General features: G+C 43.2%; 1 protein-coding gene across 9 annotated transcripts in view; it reads left to right on the top strand.

Annotated features, from left to right (window-relative positions):
• The window catches only part of AFF3 (ALF transcription elongation factor 3), a 573,872-nt gene that overhangs the window by 449,223 nt on the left and 104,903 nt on the right, over positions 1-19,746 (top strand). For all 9 annotated transcript variants that reach the window (XM_070236083.1, XM_070236085.1, XM_070236086.1 and 6 more), the window contains one exon: positions 13,229-13,280. In XM_070236083.1, the coding sequence (XP_070092184.1) occupies positions 13,229-13,280 (52 nt within the window). The remainder of the gene's footprint in view (positions 1-13,228; positions 13,281-19,746) is intronic.

Raw genomic sequence — 19,746 nt, forward strand, 5'->3', positions numbered from 1 at the left:
TGAAAGGCAGGATAACTCATTTCCTCCCAGAGGCTGAAGACCAGGCCAGAGAATGACCTCAGAAGCGCCGCACTGCCCATGATTTCTGAAAACAACCATTGAAGAATTCTGAAACACATAATGATAATTCCTTATTAGTAATGATGGGTTTGTGCCTTACCCTAGGCATTGAGGAAACACACCTCTCCCCTGGAAGCATCCTTATTCACATGGAAGGTGGGAGAAAGGTGGAGCCAGATGAGTTGGTAGACAATCCTAATACAATGTACTGGTTCTGTACAAAGTTAGATAAGATGTGAAGAATTCTGTTGTGTGGATCGGAGATGGCTTTAACAAGAAGGGGACAGTTCACTTGGAATTAAGGCAGTGCTTTTCAACCCTGGCTGAATAGTAGATTCATCTGGGATGCTTGTCAAAAGTACTGCTGCCCAAGGGGCTGGCCTAGTAGCATAGTGGTTAAGTTCGTGCACTCAGTTTCAGAGGCCCAGGGTTTGCTGGTTCGGATCCCAGGCACAGACCTACACACCACTTATCAAGACATACTGTGACAGGCGTCCCACATATAAAATAGAGGAAGATGGGCACAGATGTTAGCTCAGGACCAGTCTTCCTCAGCAAAAAGAGGAGGATTGGCAGCAGATGTTAGCTCAGGGGTAATCTTCCTCAAAAAAAACCCAAAAAACTGATGCTTGAGCCCAATCCAAAACCAATTAAATCAGAATCTCTGGGGCTGAGGCCCATGAATTAGGATTTTAGCACCCTGGCTAATGCTAACCTCGTCATTGAGAAACACCTAAGAGGCTTTACGATTTCCAACGTGCTTTTACCTTTATTGCCTCATTTAAGTCTCAACTATCATCCCATTTTAGTAATGAACAAACTAAAACTCAGAGTTTGGGACTTTATCCAAAGTCTAGAGCTATTCAAGACATTCAGCTCTTCAGACTCTTTGTCCGGTTCTCTCTGTGTTATATAGTGGTTCCCAAACTTTGCTGTAAAGCAGAATCACCTAGGGAGCTTTTAAAAATATAGATGCGCAGGTCACACCCCAAACCTGGTTACATCAGAATATGGGGATGAGGTGGGAGCCAGGCGTCAACACTTTTTAAAGATCCCAAGTGATTCCAATGTGCAGTAAAGTTTGGAAGTCACTGGGTTATCCACACTCAGGCAACATGGGGGGTTGGTGTAGCTTAAAGTGTGTACGTGCACTTGCTAATTAGGAGATTAAACTTGGTTCTCTTCTGTAATCCTAACAATTTATCTGTTCAAATAAGTCTCTTAATGAGGGGCTGTCTTAGCAGTCAACCTGTCAATAACAATAATCACAAAAATGCAAAAACTGGTATTGCTAATCAAAGAACAAATCTTAACCTACTGTATGATGACCTTTCTAGATTCAATGCATTCTTACTGTCAGAAGTTATCAGTTAAATAAGCAAATCTTTAGTTAGCAAACAGAAAAGGCAACCAGCTTGCTAATTTACTGACAATTAATATTCGACATCACAGACTTGAGCCAAATATGTGCATATCTCATTTCCCCTCTGGTTAGTACAAATTCCCCTTTAGAGAGGTTTATGTGAAGAAATGCCTGTTGTCAAATCTGTGCAGCCAAGAGAATGTTGTGTTCCCAGTCAGGGTCCTCTGTCTCTCTCATAGTGTCTTCCCGGAGAAGGATCTTGGTCCTTTACACACTGTACTTGAATTCTAAGAGGAACTGAATCCTCTAATACCAAGAACATCAAGTTCAGAAACTAATTTTCTAGAAGTCCTTGTAACAAACAAGAGCAGGAATTTTAAAACCATCTTTGAGGAGAAAGCTTTCCCTATTAAAGCTCTATTTCTAAAGCCTTGGCTGTTTTTTGATAGAAATGATAGGGTACTGACGGCCCTTTTCCCCTGTAATTCTATCAGGAGGAGGCAATTTTAAAGTCTAATATGTTCAGAGAATGCTACTTTATAACGGTGGCCCACATTGACCTAAATGGAAAAGATGGAGCATTTTCATATTTTCACAATCACACAAACTGTGTGTGACACTTAGATCTTTCTGGGTGGAATGAGTCATGGGATGTTCAAGAAAAGTAGGCTCCATTTCTCCATACAAAGAGTTCCCTCTGGGCTTCTCAGCTACCCTAGCTAGAAGTGCAATTCTAAGTAAAAAGAACAAACAACATGCTTTTAAAAATATACAATTGGAGGGGCCAGCCCAGTGGCATAGTGGTTAAGTTCATGCACTCTGCTTCGGCAGCCCAGGGTTCATGGGTTCAGATCTGGGGCACAGACCTACACACCATTTGTCAAGCCGTGCTGTGGTGGCATCCCACATACGAAATAGAGGAAGATTGGCACAGATGTTAGCTCAGGGCCAATCTTCCTCACCAAAAGAAAAAAGAAAAAAAAGAAAAAAGAACTGGAGAAAAGATAAACTAGTATATTTCAAATAACTTTAGTGAAATGTGTCTTCATGACATCCAAGAGAAGTAGGGACGAGATAAATCAGAGCAACAAGTGCACAAACCTCCCTTGCCACATGGTCAGCATTTTACAAGGTATGTTCACAAGGCTGCCCACTGTTCTGGTTTCCTAAGCCATGGCTCCTGAACACGTTGCCCTGAGCATGCCTCTCATGGGCCTCCTGCAACCATCTGCTAGTTTCTGCCTTCCAGCTCTTCTGTGAAGCCAGAAGCTTACAAGTACGTTGTAAAGGGCTGTGCCGCAAGTAAACAGTATCATCAGAATTAGGAACAAGATGGGTCATTAACACATTTAACTGGCACAAAAGGACCTCTGGGATCCCAGTCTCCACCGAGAATAGTCAATGGGAGCATGCGTTTGCGTCGACTCTGCCCAGTGCCTTCCCCTTCTCCTCCCTCCGCTCCTCCACACTCTGAGTTACCAGGATCTTTGCTTTCACATGCTGGTTCAGTGCACACTGTGAGTCAGGAAGTGTGAGGAAGATTGACATCGGAAAGACGCAAAAGGGGGCTGAGGACTGAGTAGGGGTGGAAAAACCCATAAGACCTCCTAGAGATTTGAACCCCGCCTTCTGCAAATGCTGTGAGCCTGCATAGTCCAACACTGGAGCCACTAGCTATTGAGCATTGAAATGTGTCTATGATCATGTTGAAATGATATGTTGGCTTAAATAAAATATACTATTAAAATTAATCTTACCTGTTCCTTTCAAGTTTTTTTAATGTGGCCATTAGAAAATTTTAATTACCTGTTAACATTGTGCTTCTGTTGGTCAGTTTGAATGGCGTCTGCTAATGCTTTACCCCAAGCAGTTGGGAGTGATCTTGAAAAGGGACACACTAAGTATTTAATACCATCCGTCAGTGTATCAATTATCTCTTGATGCCTAAGAAAGTACCCCAAAACTTAGTGGCTTAAGACAGCATTTATGACTCCGCAGTTTCTGTGGGTCAGGAATCTGAGCATGGCTTAGCTCCGTCCTCTGGCCAGGAGTCTCTCACAAGGCTGCAATCAAGGTGTCCACAGGGGCTGCAGTCACCTCCAGGCTTGCCTAGGAAAAACCCACTTCCATGCTCACAACCAAGTATGGTTGTTGGCAGATCCAGTTCCTTCCAGGCGGTTGGGCTGAGAGCCTCACTTCCTCCTTGACTGTTGGCCAGAGGGCCCCTTCAGTTCGTTGCCATGGGGATTTCTCCATAGGGAGGCTCACAACAAAGCAGCTTTTTGCTCTGAGCAAGCCAACAAGGAGAGCAAAAGAGCATGTGTGCCAGCAGGTGGAGGTCACCTAATCTCACCAGGGACATCCTATCACTTTTGACCTACTCTGATCACTAGAATCAAGTCACTAGGTCTAGCCTCACTCAGGAAGGGAGTCCACAAGGGTGTGAATACCAGGAGGCAGGACCACTGGGAGCATCTTAGAAGCTGCCCACCACAGCCAGATAATGATGGTCCAGTTAATATTATATTTGTCCGCTACATGGTTGCTCTTTAATGTCGTGTACTTACTCTAATGGGTCTGCTGTGCTACATTCATATTTGCATGTTAATGCATGAAGAAACTCTGAAATAATATATAAGAAACTGCAGACAGTGGTGACTTTGGGGGATAAGAGGAGGAAGTGAGCAAGTAGAGTTAAGGATGGGAGGGAGACAGTTCGCTAGGTACCTTTTTCTATTGGGGCGGTTTTGAACCATGTGTATGGATTACTTTTCAAAAAAGAGAAGAGCATCGTAGGCGTGAGGGAAATAAACTGCCTCCATTCTCCAAGCACTGCCTGCTTGGCTGTCGTCCTTCCTCCTTAGGGGAGGATGTCCTGACTTCATCTGACTCCTCTAGACCTTAAAGCCAGCTCAGGCGCTCCCTTCTCTAGTGCTCTGCTCTGGTGCTCTTCCCACCGTGAAAAAACCACTGGATTACTTGTCTCTGTTCCCTACTAAGCTGATGCTCTCTGGAGGCAGGTACACAGCCTTTCTGGAACTCGTAGTCCAGTGAGTCAGGCTCAGTTGATTGAATGAATGAGCAGCACTTCTCTTTAACAGATATGGGGGGTGGGAGAAGGGTCCCTGCTTCTCTTAGCGATCGTACCCTGTGAACCCCAGATACACATGGCGGAGCATGTCTGAGTCTCAGGGCCCCAGGCCCCCACCAGACCGCAAAGCCCCACTATGCCCTCAGAGGCGGCTTGAGGGACCATCTCACAGGCTCTCTGCTTTCAGTGGCTGACTCCAGATATAATAAACCTTTGTGGCCAGGAGGTTGTGGCCTAGCCAAGTGGTTCTCAGAGTGTGGCCTCTGGGCCAGGAGCCTCCGCATCAGATGGAGACTTAGTAGAAATGCAAATTTGGGGGGCCTCACCCCAAGACCCACTGAATCAGAAAGCTGGGGGTGGGCCTGTGTTTTCATAAGCCTTCCAGGTGGTTCTGATGCAGGCCGAGTCTGAGAACCCCTGGCCTCGCCCTCACTCCTCGTCCTCTTGTGGGGCATCCTGCTTACCCCTGCAGCTGGAGGTCAGAGCAGGTCACCTCCTAAGGGTGTGTTCCTTTGTAATCATTTTCCAGGCACCTGAGTCTTACTTCCCCAGAGGATGGAGCTGATGAGGAGCTTATCCGTACACTCAGCCTCCAGTTATTGTTGCAGTTATCTTGAAAAGTATTTTGTGACTTCATGCTTTTCTAAATGTGTCTTCATGGTGGAGTTTGGGAACAAGTTGTTCCTTTTGAAAGAATGCAGGATCACACAGACATAGAATGTTTGAGAGGACATATACTTCTGGTGATAAGTGGAACAGAGCCCAGAGAACTTGGAGAAAGCTCCTTGGGGGCCTCAGCAAATTACTCTATTGGTCTGTTCACCATTTTCTTATATGTCATCTAATTTTATTTGTAGGTCCTCTAAGGAGAAAAGAAAAAGATGAATACAGTTTTTTAAACTACCCAAAAGCTATCAGATGTGTGTTTGGGGTCACATCGGTAAAAAGCCAATTGGTTAGTTTTATGACAGAGGAATACTTGCATGGTCTCAAGCCTGTTGGGGAGCTGGCACCATCTCCTGGTTCAGTCCTTGTTGCCACCTGGTGCAGGAGCACTGGGGGACAGTTTGGTTATCGCCTTTGTTTCTGGTCTCCAGGAAGCCTCTCGAGCATTTCAGATTTATGGTGCTGGTGCCAGAGGGCAAGGCTCTGTCCTACACACCATATTACATGGGGAATTTTTCCAGAAATAGTCAAACACTCTACATAGCACTGTACCATCTAAAAGCACAACATCCATTTTTTATTTAATATTTAAAACAACCATTTGAAACATCTCACCTGATGTAGGAGGAAATGAGTGCTTAAAGAAGTAACAGGACTTCACCCCAGTCAACTGGCTCCCAAGTTGAATCTTGGGCCATTTACTCAAATTCCAACCTGTTTAACTGAGTCGTATCAGCTCATCTCCAGAGTCCCTTCTAATTTGCCAACAGTCTTCCTCGACTTTCCGCCTGTTGGTAAAGGCACAGAGCCGTGGAGTTCAGAGCAACAAGTGCTGCAGAGGCCATTTTATCCAAGCTTCATTTTAGAGATGTGAATACAACATCCAGAGAGATCAGATGATTTTCCTGATTTCACGAAGCTAGTTAGCCACAGAACTCAGACTAAAATGCTGGCCAGCCTACCGGCTGCCATTTCAGAACTCACCCACCGCTCCGCACTCTAGAACCACTGACTGTGTCCTCTTAGTGTGGATTTTCATTTTCCTTTGATTTCCATTTATTCTACATTAATGTATAGATATGAGTACCTGAGGAAAGACAGTTGCTCGATTGAGATTCGAAGACACACGCTCATCCCATATCTCACCAGGGTTTGGCAGGTTTCCTAAATGAGGTTGGTCTTTGCCAGGGTCTTAAAGGGTAGGAAATGAGATTCTGCTCCCCCAGGAAAGACGGGCCTGTTTAGAAGGTGGCAGGGGGACTCAGCTTGTAAGTGGGAGAAAAGGACCATTGGAATTTATTGTCCTTAAGAAAAAATAAGGTCATAAACAGAAGAGACACAGCACACCTTCACCCCAGGATGAATGTGGCAGAATCAGAAAATCATTTGTGATTTCATCGACAAGCAGAACAGATCCTGGAAAGAGGGAGTCCAGGAAGGAGACGTGTGTGAGCACACACCGTCTCCCTGTGAGTCAGCGTTGCTTCAGAAGATGCAGACGCGAAACCCTGGATGGGAGAACATCAGAGCTGGAAGCTCTTAGATCAGCTCAACCGCTCCTTTGTCTTGTTCCTGATTTCTCCATTGGCTTTCAGACTAAGTTACTTCACTTGTGCCTTGGACACACTAAATCACCAACCCCTAGTGTGAGCCTGTCCTAGCCTTCCTGGTTCCCAGTTACCTGGAGTAGCATGAGATGAATTCTTCCGAACAAATGTAGAGAGGAAAGTGATCACCTGTTTATGAAAATAAGCTCAGGCAGATGGTAGCACTGACCCTGACAGAGCAGTGGACTTCAGAAAGAGGGAAATGAGTTTTATAACTTTCCCTCCTGTGTTCCAAGCAGTGGAGATGATGGCTTGGGGAATCCTGCAGAGGGATGCACTTGCATGACGAATAAGCTCTCATGCACTGCTAATTGTTAGAATAGATGTTTGCATATATGAATATGTTTAATGGGGAGTCATAACCATTTGTCTTTGGCTTTAAATCTCAAATAGGTGGAGATAGTAGTAGCACCAGCTATAGGAACAAATCTGAGAATCGAACAACCCAATTAAAACTTGGATTTTTTAAAAGCCATTAAGAAATAGCAAAGTGAAATGAACTTTAAAGGACTAAAGGATTCAGATCTGTTAAGGGCCCCAGATGAGAAGTAATTCCAGGGAAATCCTATTAATTAAAAACCACTGCTCTGTGAAATGACTGCCATTACATTTGCAGGTAGTTAATGTGCCCGTTTGCAGTACCTGTGTAAGACAGAGATGAGCATTAGAAGCAGTTGGCCATCTGTTAAGGCTAGGCTACTATTTCTGCTTCCTGAGAAATTTTGGGCCTCAAAAATGTAAGTACCAGCTACAACATAAATTTGTCTATTACTCAGTTAAAAAATAATACACACGCTGGGGCCGGCCCAGTGGTGTAGTGGTTAGGTTCACATGCTCAACTTTGGCAGCTTGCTCCACTTCGGCAGCCTGGGGTTCACAGATTTAGATACCAGATGTGGACCTACACACCACTTGTCGAGCCACACTGTGGCAGCATCCCACATACAAAATAGGGCAAGATTGGCACAGATGTTAGCTCAGGGCCAATCTTCCTCACCAAAAAAATAATAATAATACAGAGGGGAAGTTACCATAATCAAATATTTTGAAGTTGCTGAGAATACCTTCTCAGAAAGCTACTGAAGATACCTTCAGATGAGACACTTGGGTTCCTTTAGAGTTATGTATGCCAGAGCTTCATGATTTTAAGGCACATACAAGTGGCTAAAATGGCAATGCTGACTTGAATTTAATGTGTGGGGGGAACCAGCCCTGGGAGACTGTGTGCTCTTCACAGTGAACACATGAGTAAACGAATGAGTACCTGATTGGAAGTGTGGATGCCAATGCTATTGTTGGTGGCACAGTTCCCCAGAGCAAAATGGACAGACTCTCCATTACCTAATTCCATGTTGAAGAAAATCCTGTTTGAGTCCTTGGAGCATCTGGGTTCTCAGTTATGTGGTTCAGACTCCCCTGTGACATCCCAGTCAGACACTCGTTTGGAAGGGCCCCCGAGAGCAGTTTGACGGCGAGGGTGCTCAGGGCATAGAGTCCAGGCTTCCCTGCACCTCTGCTCTCTGGCTTCATTCGCCAAGTTCGGTCTTACTGCCTATTTTAATTCAGCGTCCCTGTTGTCATCAGGCAGTGCGTGCTGCTAAGGGACTCCTGGCCGTGTGCCTGACCACGGCCTCCAGGGCAGCTCTCCTTGTGTGTGCTGGCTGACGGACATGTTTTCTGTCCTCTCTAGACAGAAAGTCCCACCACATCAGTGAACCCTGGCAGCAGTTGTAACCTAACTCTATTCCCCCTCCACCGTCTCTGGAGAACCTCATCTCTTCTTTTCAAAATGGCCTGAAAGTAGAGCGAATGGCTTAGTTTTAAGACTTTGTCACAGAAACATCTCCATCTCCCAAATTGTTTGCCTGTGCAAGTTTCTTAATGCTCTAAGGCGTTACCCTCAAAGGTGAAAGAGAAACATTAATAAAAATGAATATCGGGGCCAGCTCCGTGGCCAAGTGGTTAAGTTCGCCGGCTCTGCTGCGGCGGCCCAGGGTTCGGATCCTGGGCACGGACATGGCACCACTCGTCAGGCCACGTTGAGGCGGCATCCCACATCCCACAACTAGAAGGACGTGCAACTAAGATATACAACTATGCCCCGAGGGGTTTGGGAAATAAAGCAGAAAAAAAAAAAAAAAAGATTGGCAACAGTTGTTAGCCCAGGTGCCAATCTTTGGGGAAAAAAATAAGGGAGATTGGCAACAGTTGTTAGCCCAGGTGCCAATCTTTAAAAAAAGAAAAATGAATATCTGTTGAATGCCATTCTGTGCCAGGTTCTGTGCTAAGCACTTTCCAAGGACTGTGGGACGATTTCTCTGGAAAACACCTGGAGGCAGGTCTCAGGTCGCTCGGCTAGTTGAGAGGCAGAGCTAGGATTCTTCCTGGCAGTCTGACTGAGTCCGTGCTCTGCCCACTGCGGCCTGCTGCCCCAGCAGTGCCACCTGAGAGGAGTTGCAGTGGGGATTGGATGAGGTCATGTCTAGAAAGTGCTTAGCAGACCTGGTACGAACATGCATTCGACGCTGAGATCTCTACTATTTGACAGGAATTCAGTCCCTAAGAGGGCTCTGGAGAGTTGTGAAGGGGAGGGGCTAAGGGAACATGAAAGGGGAGTGGCTCTGGGTGGGTGGGCGTCATCGCCTGGAGGCCAGCGGTGCTCACATATAGGGGTGTAGGCATGTGGCAAAGTGCCCATGCAAGCCAGCGTGATACCAAAGCACAGGCCCTGCACCTACGTGCAGAGGACCCATCCCAAACTCTCCTCAGCCCTTCAGAACATCAGAGGGCTCTCCTTTGCCTTCCTTTTTCTTTTCTTTCTTTCTCTTTTTTTGCTGAGGAAGATTTGCCCTGAACCAAAACATCATGCCAATCTTTCTCTAATTTGTATGTGAGTTGCCACCATAGCATGGCCACCAACAGGTGCAGGTCCACACCCAAGGACCAAACCCAGTCTGCCAAAGTGGAGTGCGCCGCACTTAACCACTAGGCCATGAGGCCAGCCCCTGCCTTCCTTTTTCAAAAGCCGAGTCAGAGATCCACCCCCACTCCCTGTGGCCTAACCAGCACTTAATTTGCATTTTCTTTCACTCTTGGTTTAGAACTTTTGTTTGTTGTTTGTTCTTATTTAATATACCTATGCCAATCCAATTCCTTTTGGAAATCGACAAATGATAAAAATGTTGTCAGGTGGGTGGGATTGAAGTTGGGGGCACAGCTGCCACAGCAATACCATCCGTGTGTTTAGATGGAGGCAGCCACAGCCTGCAGTCCATTCGCCACACACCCACTACCGACAGTTCTTAGGCTCTCGAATGTAAGACCTGAAACCATAAAAGGAAATATAGGATCTTGAGGGTGCCACAGGTTTTCTCTTTTCTTCTCTAGCCATGTTTTGCTGTTCAGCCAAAGCCTCAAATACACTTCAGCTCCTCCTCAGGCTCTCGAAGAGGCCACTGTGATATTTCCAGCATTCAAAGTGGGCATTTTGTGGGGGCTGGCCGCGTGACATAGCGGTTAAGTTCACATGCTCCACTTCGGGGGCCCAGAGTTCACAGGTTCAGACCCTGGGCGTGGACCTAGCACCATTCATCAAGCCACGCTGTGGTGGCATCCCACATAAAATAGAGGAAGATTGGCGCAGATGTTAGCTCCAGGACAATCTTCCTTACAAATAAAAAAGTGGACGTTTTGTGAATGTTAAACGAGATTTGAAGAATGCGGTGGGTCAAACAAGCACTATGCTCTGTAAGGTGAGTCACGGGGATCCTGCTGTGGCCATCAGAACGAGGCAGAAGGGCCAGGCTGTGTTCTTGGATGGCCTTGAGCTTGGGTCACCTCAACATATGTCTGTTGGAGCAGAGGTGGCGGTGACCATCTATTCCGGGTCTGTGGTTGCATGTTTTGGTCATAGCAGCATCCCAGGATTGCTGTGGGATATGTATGAGCTGTTTGACTTAGTGTTTCCATTGCCATTTCCTCATGTTCCGAGATACTCTCAAGTTTAATTGAATTCTAACTTCTCTTGAATACAGAGTATTTTTTCATTTGATCCTCTGCTCAGCCAGAAACACAATAAATTTGTTTTTTTGCTATAAGAGAGGCAAATTCCGTCATAGAGTAATTACTATTCACAAAGTAAGGTGGATGTCTGACTGCTTTTCTTCAGGAAATGATGAAAACGTAGAAATGACAGAGCCAAGGCCCAGAGGTGTGCCTTGCCCAGCTTCAGGGGATGGGACTGCATGAGATGCAAACAGACACGTGTTTATGTGTTTGCACATTGAGCACATGCTTACAATAAACAAAAACAAGCTGTACTTTCTACCTCAAAAGAGAACCTCACACACTGTTTTTACTGTTGCGGTTACTTTCAGCAATGCCAGCCTCGTGTGGTGACCGAGTCACGCAGCTGATTTGCAGCTGAGCTGAGATCCCTCGCTTTGGGGCATGTTGAGGTTTCTTGTTCTGGTTGACAGTGACCTTCAAATGTATTGCCCGTATAAAAAGGAAACTTCTGTGTCACCCTTGACATGACTTCCATCCATCAACAAGGGGGTCGTTAATAATGACTGTGCGTGTCCTTCCCCTCCCTCTTACCACCCACTGACAGGACCACCCATACTTGGAACACCCAGTGCTTGCAGGGCAGTCCTTGAGATTAAACCAAATGGCAGTTGGCAGTTTACCCCAAAAGAGGGGTAAGGGATGGAGGCAAGAAACTGTCCTGCTTCTCCGGTCTTTTTCATCAGAAAGGCATTTGTGCCTTTTGGTAGGAAAATAGTCTTGGGGAAGGTGTCCCAGCCCAGCCCACAAACTGGTGGTATACTCTGTGCCGTCACTGTGCTAGTCACTGGGGACTCAAGGACAAAGGAAACATAGTCCTCTTCCTAGGTTCTTCCCAAACAATGGTCTAATAAATCACCGCGATGCCTCTTCTCTCTGAAGCCAAGCGTAGAAGTTGGTGAGGTCAAGGGAAATGAATGACATGCCAGACAGACGCAAAGAGCAGTTGGGGCTGCAGCTCTGCAGGCTGCTGGTGTTTTGTGTGTTTGCTTGTGGTTTAAATGATAAAAGAATGATGCTTCTCACTGCGGGTAGAATAGCCACAGCCGGTGAAGAAACAGATTTGGTGTCCTAACGGTTATTGCTTAAATGGTACATCAAAAATAGCTTAGAAATTTTCTAATTTGTGGTCTCTAGAACAAATGCAAGAGTTTTTCTACTACACAAACTAGGGGGGCAAATTTATTTCCTAGACTCATGGAATCAAAGGCAGGATTGGACCTTACAGCTCGCCCAGCCTAACCCTTCATTGTACAAATAGGGAAATGGGACTGGGGGCAGGGTCGTTAAATGACTTGACCTCAACACACAGCCAATTGGGAAAGAACTGGGTCTACCCCCTGCCCCTGCAGAGCTTCACCCCAAGTTTATCCCAAAAGTCACTGAAATTACTTATAAGAATATTCAGAGGAATATGCTGATGATAGACCTGTAACTGACTTTTAAAGGAAACTAGGCACAATTTAGGGGGCAATCTTTGGAAGGTGACTTCAGGGAGCACAGTGAGGCCTTTTGGGTACATGGGCTCCGTGGCCTTCAGACTGATCCTGAAGCCCCAGGGTGCATCAGAAATGGACTCTCCCACCCGTGACAGAACAGCTCTGCATGCGTTTGTGTGATAGAGTGCGCTTCTGAGTGAGAATTCTTTTGAAATAAATTAATCTGAAAACTACTATTCTGCAAAGAAACAATTCAGCAATCCTGATAAGAATGTGATTTTATCATCATCAGAAGTAATAGGGTTGGAAGTTTTGTTCTTTTCTTTTAACTTTTATGGACCCAAAAGTGTGCTACCCCACTGCCTCTGTCTTGATGAATCTGAGGGACCCGGGGGACGCTGGGGAGTTGTCTTCACAGAATCTTTCCAGAAAGTTCCCTCCTGTTTAGTTTTCCACATCTAGAAAGATCTCCAAGCAGAGGTGTTCTCCAGAGCTTTGGCGGGTGGAAGACCTGAGCAGCTGTTGCTCACGACTGGACTTGACTGTTTTCTAGCTCTCAGCAGAGCTCTCCTTGCTGTCTCATTCTGTTTACCCTGAAGGGTAATGGAGACATCGCACAGCCCCTGTCACTGGAAGACACTGAACAATAGTCATGGAATTAAAACTTCACAGGGAAAAGCACCTATTTGATTCTGTTTGTTTAAAACCTCATGTTCTTGAAGCAGCCCCTCTTATCCTATGGCTATTGTGAGGGTTCGTTTTCATGACGTGGCAGTTTATTTCCAAAGTGCATCAGAGGAAAAGGGTTTAAAAGGAAAATTTTTTTAAATTAAGAAATCAAAGCCTTATTACTGAAACTTTGCTCTAATAAAGATATTTTGGTGTTAAATTATTTTGTATTTGCTAAGTATCCGTACCTCTTTGTTCCTTCTTTCAGAATGCTAGAAGATGACCTTAAGCTAAGTAGTGATGAAGAAGAGAACGAACAGGTAAGATTTTCTTTCACTTTGGCATTCTTTGAATGTGACACTCTGTCACTGACCTGGTAGACTGTCCTAAGTGTTAACTGAGTCGTACAGATGCTGAATGGTGGTGCCCTAGGAAGCTGGGTGTCCTCACTAATTACAAGATTCTGTGCCATTGGGCCAATCTATTAAAATATCTTGGCCTTAGTTTCCCTTCAAACTGGAATTCTGTGATTTTTGTTGCATTGAAACCAACACCTATTTATGGGGAAGCTGACTGGGCTCAGGCTTCAGTGTGAAATAGAGCCTTTTTGTTTTTGGGAAAACTAACTGGCCTGGACACCAAACGTGTGATCTTAACCTCATCAGCATGCAACAGGAAAGCTGTAGCATTAAATATTGAAAAGTCTTATACAGACGTTATTAACATTGAGAAGAGGCAAATGTAGAGGTGAGCTGAAATGATGAATAAAAAATATCATGCTCAGAATAGGCTGTTTGTCTTAAATGATAAATGTGCTTGAAATGTTCTCTTCTGGTGTTGATTTATCAGCTCGAGACATCAGTCAGGGTTTATAAATACTCTTCTGATCAGTCACTTAAGGTGAAAAAATATCCACTTACCATTCATCACTTTCACTTCTGCATTTCAGGAAATGTTTGTATTTTAAAGCAAGTTTGAAAACACTCAAGACAGATTTTTCCTACACTTCTGTTCCCTTTTTCTCATTACCTGTATTGTATTTTGTCAAGTTTGGATAACTCTGATAGGCATAAAGATAATTCAGAGAGGTGTTTTTATAAGTCATTTTTTCATGCAATACAAGACACTTGTACCATTCAGTTGACCTTGAAATAGTGAATTTTATATGAAGGTATCACGGAGTGCTGGGCAGGTGATGCTGCTGTCTAGACATGCAGATGCAAATAATGCAAGAGAGTGTGCAGAGGTGAAAGAAAAGTCAAAGGACATTTCCAGGAAAAGCGTTTGAGCAGAATGTGGCTGTGAGGTCACAGAAGAGTTTGCTCACCTTGTGAGAGAAGGTGAGGCACCAACAAAGGGACCGGGCACGAGGTAGAACCTGACGAATCTGGAAACTGGATTGGCCAATGAAGAAAACCCCAAGGGAAGGAAGGTGCCTGTGCTAGGAGGGCCAGCCAGGCTTCAAGCTTCTTCGAGACTGATTAATTTGTTTCTAGGTGCACACACAGGGGCAGTCAAATATCTATAACCCAACAAGCTTGGCAGAGCTGGAGACCTACTTCACTCCTAATTTTGCTTCCTCCTCCATGTGACTATAAGCAAATGCTTTCATCTCTTTGTGTTTTTTCCCAGTGAGAGGTTCAGATAGGAATAGTGTGGATTAAGTCACACCAAACATAAAAATTGGGTATACTTTATGTTAGAGAAAGGATTCACAGACTATTTCATTCAACAAGACTTTCTCAATCTGAAGAGGATTTTCCTCAGTCGCTTCCACTGAAAACTCAATTTAAAAAAATTTATTTATCAAGGATGTGCTGGACACATTCTCTAAGGCAGTAAGAACTTTTAGTTGACTCGTTTTGCTTTACCAGCTACTTCTTTTCAATCTGTAGACACTGATAATATTGTAATGTGAGTATATGGGCCAGATCCTGTATCCTTGCATTTGGTCTCTATGTGGGTCCAACTTCCTATCTTTTGCAATGAAAGGAACGACAGAATGAACGATTTTTATACCATAATCCTCTCTTTTAATTAAGACTCCAGACAGTGGTTTTGTATGTGGTAGTTGAAAGGATTGCTCTAACACTAATTATATTAAGCTATCCTGCTTTGGCCTATAATTATACCCCTGGCCTAATCACAAAATGATAATTCCCATGCTTTTAAAAAAGACTAATGATATGGTATTTTTTTTTCTCTCCAAGATCAAAATGTGATTGTGCCCCAAAAGAGTGGAGCCTGTGCACACATGCAACACACATATACACACTGCATTTTTTTGGCACTGGAGATAATTAATCATTTAACATAAATGATTTTTTCAGGTATAACCAGAGTTTGTCCCTTAAATCTTTCAGATATGTACTGTCCATTTGCCTGCCTCAGTAAACATAGTATACTAAAATCCTTAACATTTTCTCATGTGACAACTGGTTGTCCCTGTGAATATTGGTCACCAGCCTGTATAGCCACTGGAATGAGTAGACGTCCGTACAACTTCCAGGTTGCCCCACCTGTTTGCCCTTCCTGAAGTGGCCTCGGACTCTCATGCGTTTGAGTATTCCTGTCTGCTGTTTCCTTTATCCTCATTGCCTTTGTGTGCTCAAAGATACAGAGACGGCCAGTTGAGTGAGTCAGCACGCGCTCGGCTTGAACCCAGGACGGTCAAATCCCTGCTCTCCCACTCAGTAGCTTTGCAGCCTTGGTGCAGTCCCTGCACAGCTCTCTGCTCCAATGTTGTCATTTGTAAAACTGGAATTAATGTTAGATCCCCGAAGCCTGACACTTCCTCAGAACTTGTGCTCACCAGTTGGCTTCGTGTCACCAGATCCAATAGGCTTTTTTTTATTTTTTGCTTTCTTAGTCAACTTATAATTGAATCCACCATACATAGAGAAAAGTACATAAATTAGAATACAACTTGATGAATATACCACACACACCCATGTAACCAGCACCCAGATCGAGATAGAGATGTGACCAGGCTCTCAGGTCTCCCGCATCCCCTTCCAGTCATCATCCTCCAGGAGAATGATCGCTCTCCTGCTTTCTGACACCGTGGAGTAATTTTGATTGTTTTTTAACTTTCTATCAATGGAATCATACAGCATGCACCCTGTGGTTTCTGGCTTCTTTCACTCAGCATTGTGTTGGTGAGATTGAACCAGGTTGTTGCATGTAACTGAAATTTGTTCATTTTCGTTGCTGGATCATATTTCATGATGTGCATGTACCATAATTTTGTTACCCATTCTCTCTGGTGACGAGCACAAAGGTGTTTGGGGCTTTGAGCGTAGTGCTGTTGTTAACGTTCTCGTGCAGGTCTTTTGATGAGCCTACGGGAACATTTCTTTTGGGTCTCTGCCCAAGAGTAGAGATGGTGGGCCCTAGGGTACCTGTGTGTTCAACGTGAGTAGATTATCCCAAACCATTTTCCAAAATGGTCATACCACTTGACACTCCGACAGGCAATGGAAGAGAATTCCTGTTGCTCCACATCCTTACCACGTGCTTGTCTTTTTATGTTCATGAGGGTTATTGTTCTGACGGTTTCTTTTTTTGTGTTGTCTTTGTCTGATTTTGATATAAAGGCAACACTGGCTTATAAAATGAATTGAGAAGTGCTCCCCATTCTTCTCTCCTCTTGAAGAGATTGTACAAAATTAATGTTAATTCTTCTTTAAATATTTGTCAGAATTCTCCAGTGAAACCATATGGGCCTGGAGATTTTTAAAACTTACTGATTCGGTTTTCTTAGTAGTTGAAGGGCTATTCAGATTATTTGGGTAGGCCACATTGGGTATGTTGTGGTAGTATGTGCTCTTCAAGTAAGTAGCCCATCATGTCATTTAAGTTGTCATATTTATGTGTTTAGTCTTATATTCTTTTGATGTCTCGGCCTATAGGTTTATCCCCTGTTTCATTCTTTTTTTTTTTTACCTTTTTTTTATTGAGGTTATATTGGTTTATAACATTGTGTAATTTCAGGTGTATGTTGTTATATATCAGTTTCTATATAGACTACATCGTGCTCACCACCAATAATCTAGTTTTTAATCCATCACCATGCATATGTGCCCCTTTATCCCTTTTGCCCCACCCCGACCCCCTTCCCCTCTAGTAACCACTAATCTGTTCTCCTTACCCAAGTGTTTATCTTCCACATGTGAATGCAATCAAGCAGTATTTGTCTTTCTGTGTCTGGCTAATTTTACTTAACATAATACCTCAAGGTCCATCCATGTTGTTGCAAATGGGACAATTTTATCTTTTTTTATGGCTGAGTACTATCCAATTGTATGTATATATACCACATCTTCTTTATCCATTCATCAGTTGATAGGCACTTAGGTTACTTCCTTGTCTTGCCTATTGTGAATAATGCTGCAGTGAACCTAGGGGTGTGTAAGTCTCCTTGAATTGTTGATTTAAAGTTCTTTGGATAGATACCCAGTACTGGGATCGCTGGATCATTTGGTATTTCTATTTTTATATTTTGCGGAATCTCCATACTGTTTTCATAGTGGCTGCACCAGTTTGCGTTCCCACCAGCAGTGTATGTAGGTTCCCTTTTCTCCACATCCTTTCCAACGTTTGTTGTTTTTTGTCTTGTTAATTATAGCCATTCTGACAGGTGTAAGGTGGTATCTTATTGTAGTTTTGATTTGCATTTCCCTAATAGTGATGTTGAACATCTTTTCATGTGCCTGTTGCCCATCTGTATATCTTCTTTGGAAAAATGTTCATATCCTCTGTCCATTTTTTGACCAGGTTGTTATTAGTTTTTTTGTTGTTGAGTTGTATGAGTTCTTTATATATTTTGGAAATTAACGCCTTACCAGATATGATTTGCAAATATGTTTTCCCAGTTGGTGGGTTTTCTTTTTGTTTTATTCAGGGTTTCCTTTGCCTTGCAGAAGCTTCTTAGTCTGATGTAGTCTCATTTGTTTATTTTTTCTTTTGTTTCCCTTGCCTGAGTAGACACAGTATTCGAAAAGATGCTGCTAAAACCGATATCAAAGAGTGTACTGCCTATATTTTCTAATAGGAGTTTTATGATTTCAGGTCTTACATTCAAGTATTTAATGCATTTTGAGTTAATTTTTGTGTATGAAGAAAGATAATGTCTGCTATCATTCTTTTGCACGTGGCTGTCCAGTTTTCCCAACACCATTTATTGAAGAGACTCCTTTCTCCGTTGTTTGTTCTTGGCTCCTTTGTCAAATATTAGCTGTCCATAGATGTGTGGTTTTATTTCTGGGCCTTCAGTTCTGTTCCATTGATCTGTGTGTCTATTTTTCTGCCAGTACTATGCTGTTTTCATTACTATAGCTTTGTCGTGTATTTTGAAGTCAGGGATTGTCATACCACCATCTTTCTTATTTTTTCTCAGGATTGCTTTGGCTAGTCAGAGTCTTTTGTTTATCCGTATAAATTTTAGGATTCTTTGTTCTATTTTCATGGAGAATGTCGTTGGGTTTTTGATTCTGATTGCTTGGAATCTGCAGATTGCTTTAAGTAATATGGACATTTTATGTTTATTCTTCCAATCCATAAGCATGGAATATCTTTCCATTTCTTTACATCCGCTTCAATTTCTTTCAATAATGTCTTATAGTTTTCAGTGTATAGGTCTTTCACATCCTTGGTTAAATTTATTCCTAGATATTTTATTCTTTTTGTTGCGATTGTAAATGGGATTGTATTCTTGACTTCTCTTTCTGCTAGTTTGTTATTAGTGTATAGAAATGCAAATGATTGTTGTAGGTTGATTTTGTACCCTGCAACTTTGCTGTACTTGTTGATTATTTCTAATAGTTTTCTGGTGGATTCCTTAGAGTTTTCTATATAGAGAATCATGTCGTCCACAAACAGCAAGAGTTTCACTTCTTTCTTTCCAGTTTGGATACCTTTTATTTCTTTTTCTTGCCTAATTGCTCTGTCCAAAACTTCCAGTACTATGTTGAATAAGAGTGGTGAGAGTGGACACCCATGTCTTGTTCCTGTTCCCAGAGGGATGGATTTCAGTTTTTCACCATTGAGTATGATGTTGCCTGTGGGTTTGTCATATATGGGCCATTATTGTTGAGGTACTTTCCTTCTATATCCATTTTATTGAGAGTTTTTATCATAAATGGATGTTGGATCTTGTCAAATGCTTTCTTTGCATCTATAGAGATTATCATGTGATTTTTGTTCCTCCTTTTGCTAATGTGGTATTTCACATTGATTGATTTGTGGATGTTGAACCATCTCTGCATCCCTGGTATAAATGCCCCTTGGTCATGGTGTATGATCCTTTTAATGTATTGCTGCATTCAGTTTGCCAATATTTTGTTCAGGATTTTTGCATCTATGTTCATCAGCAATATTCGTCTGTAATTTTCCTTCTTTGTGTTGTCCTTGTCTGGTTTTGGTATCAGGAATGTTGGCCTCATAGAATAAGTTAGGAAGCGTTCCATCTTATTCAATTTCTCAGAATACTTTGAGAAGGATAGATACTAACTCTCCTTTGAATGTTCAATAGAATTCTCCAGAGAAGCCTGCTAGTCCTGGACTTTTGTTTTGGGGAAGGTTTTTATTACTGTTTCAATCTCTTTACTTATGATTGGTCTATTCAGAGTCTCTAGTTCTTCTTGATTCAGTTATGGGAGGTTGTATAAGTCCAAGAATTTCCATTTCTTCCAATTTGTGGGCATACAGTTTTTCATAGTATTATCTTATAATCCTTTGTATTTCTGTAGTGTCCATTGTGATTTCTCCTCTTTCATTTCTAATTTT

Source organism: Equus caballus, chromosome 15 (genome assembly GCF_041296265.1).
Source record: "Equus caballus isolate H_3958 breed thoroughbred chromosome 15, TB-T2T, whole genome shotgun sequence".
In the NCBI taxonomy this organism is placed as follows: domain Eukaryota; kingdom Metazoa; phylum Chordata; class Mammalia; order Perissodactyla; family Equidae; genus Equus; species Equus caballus.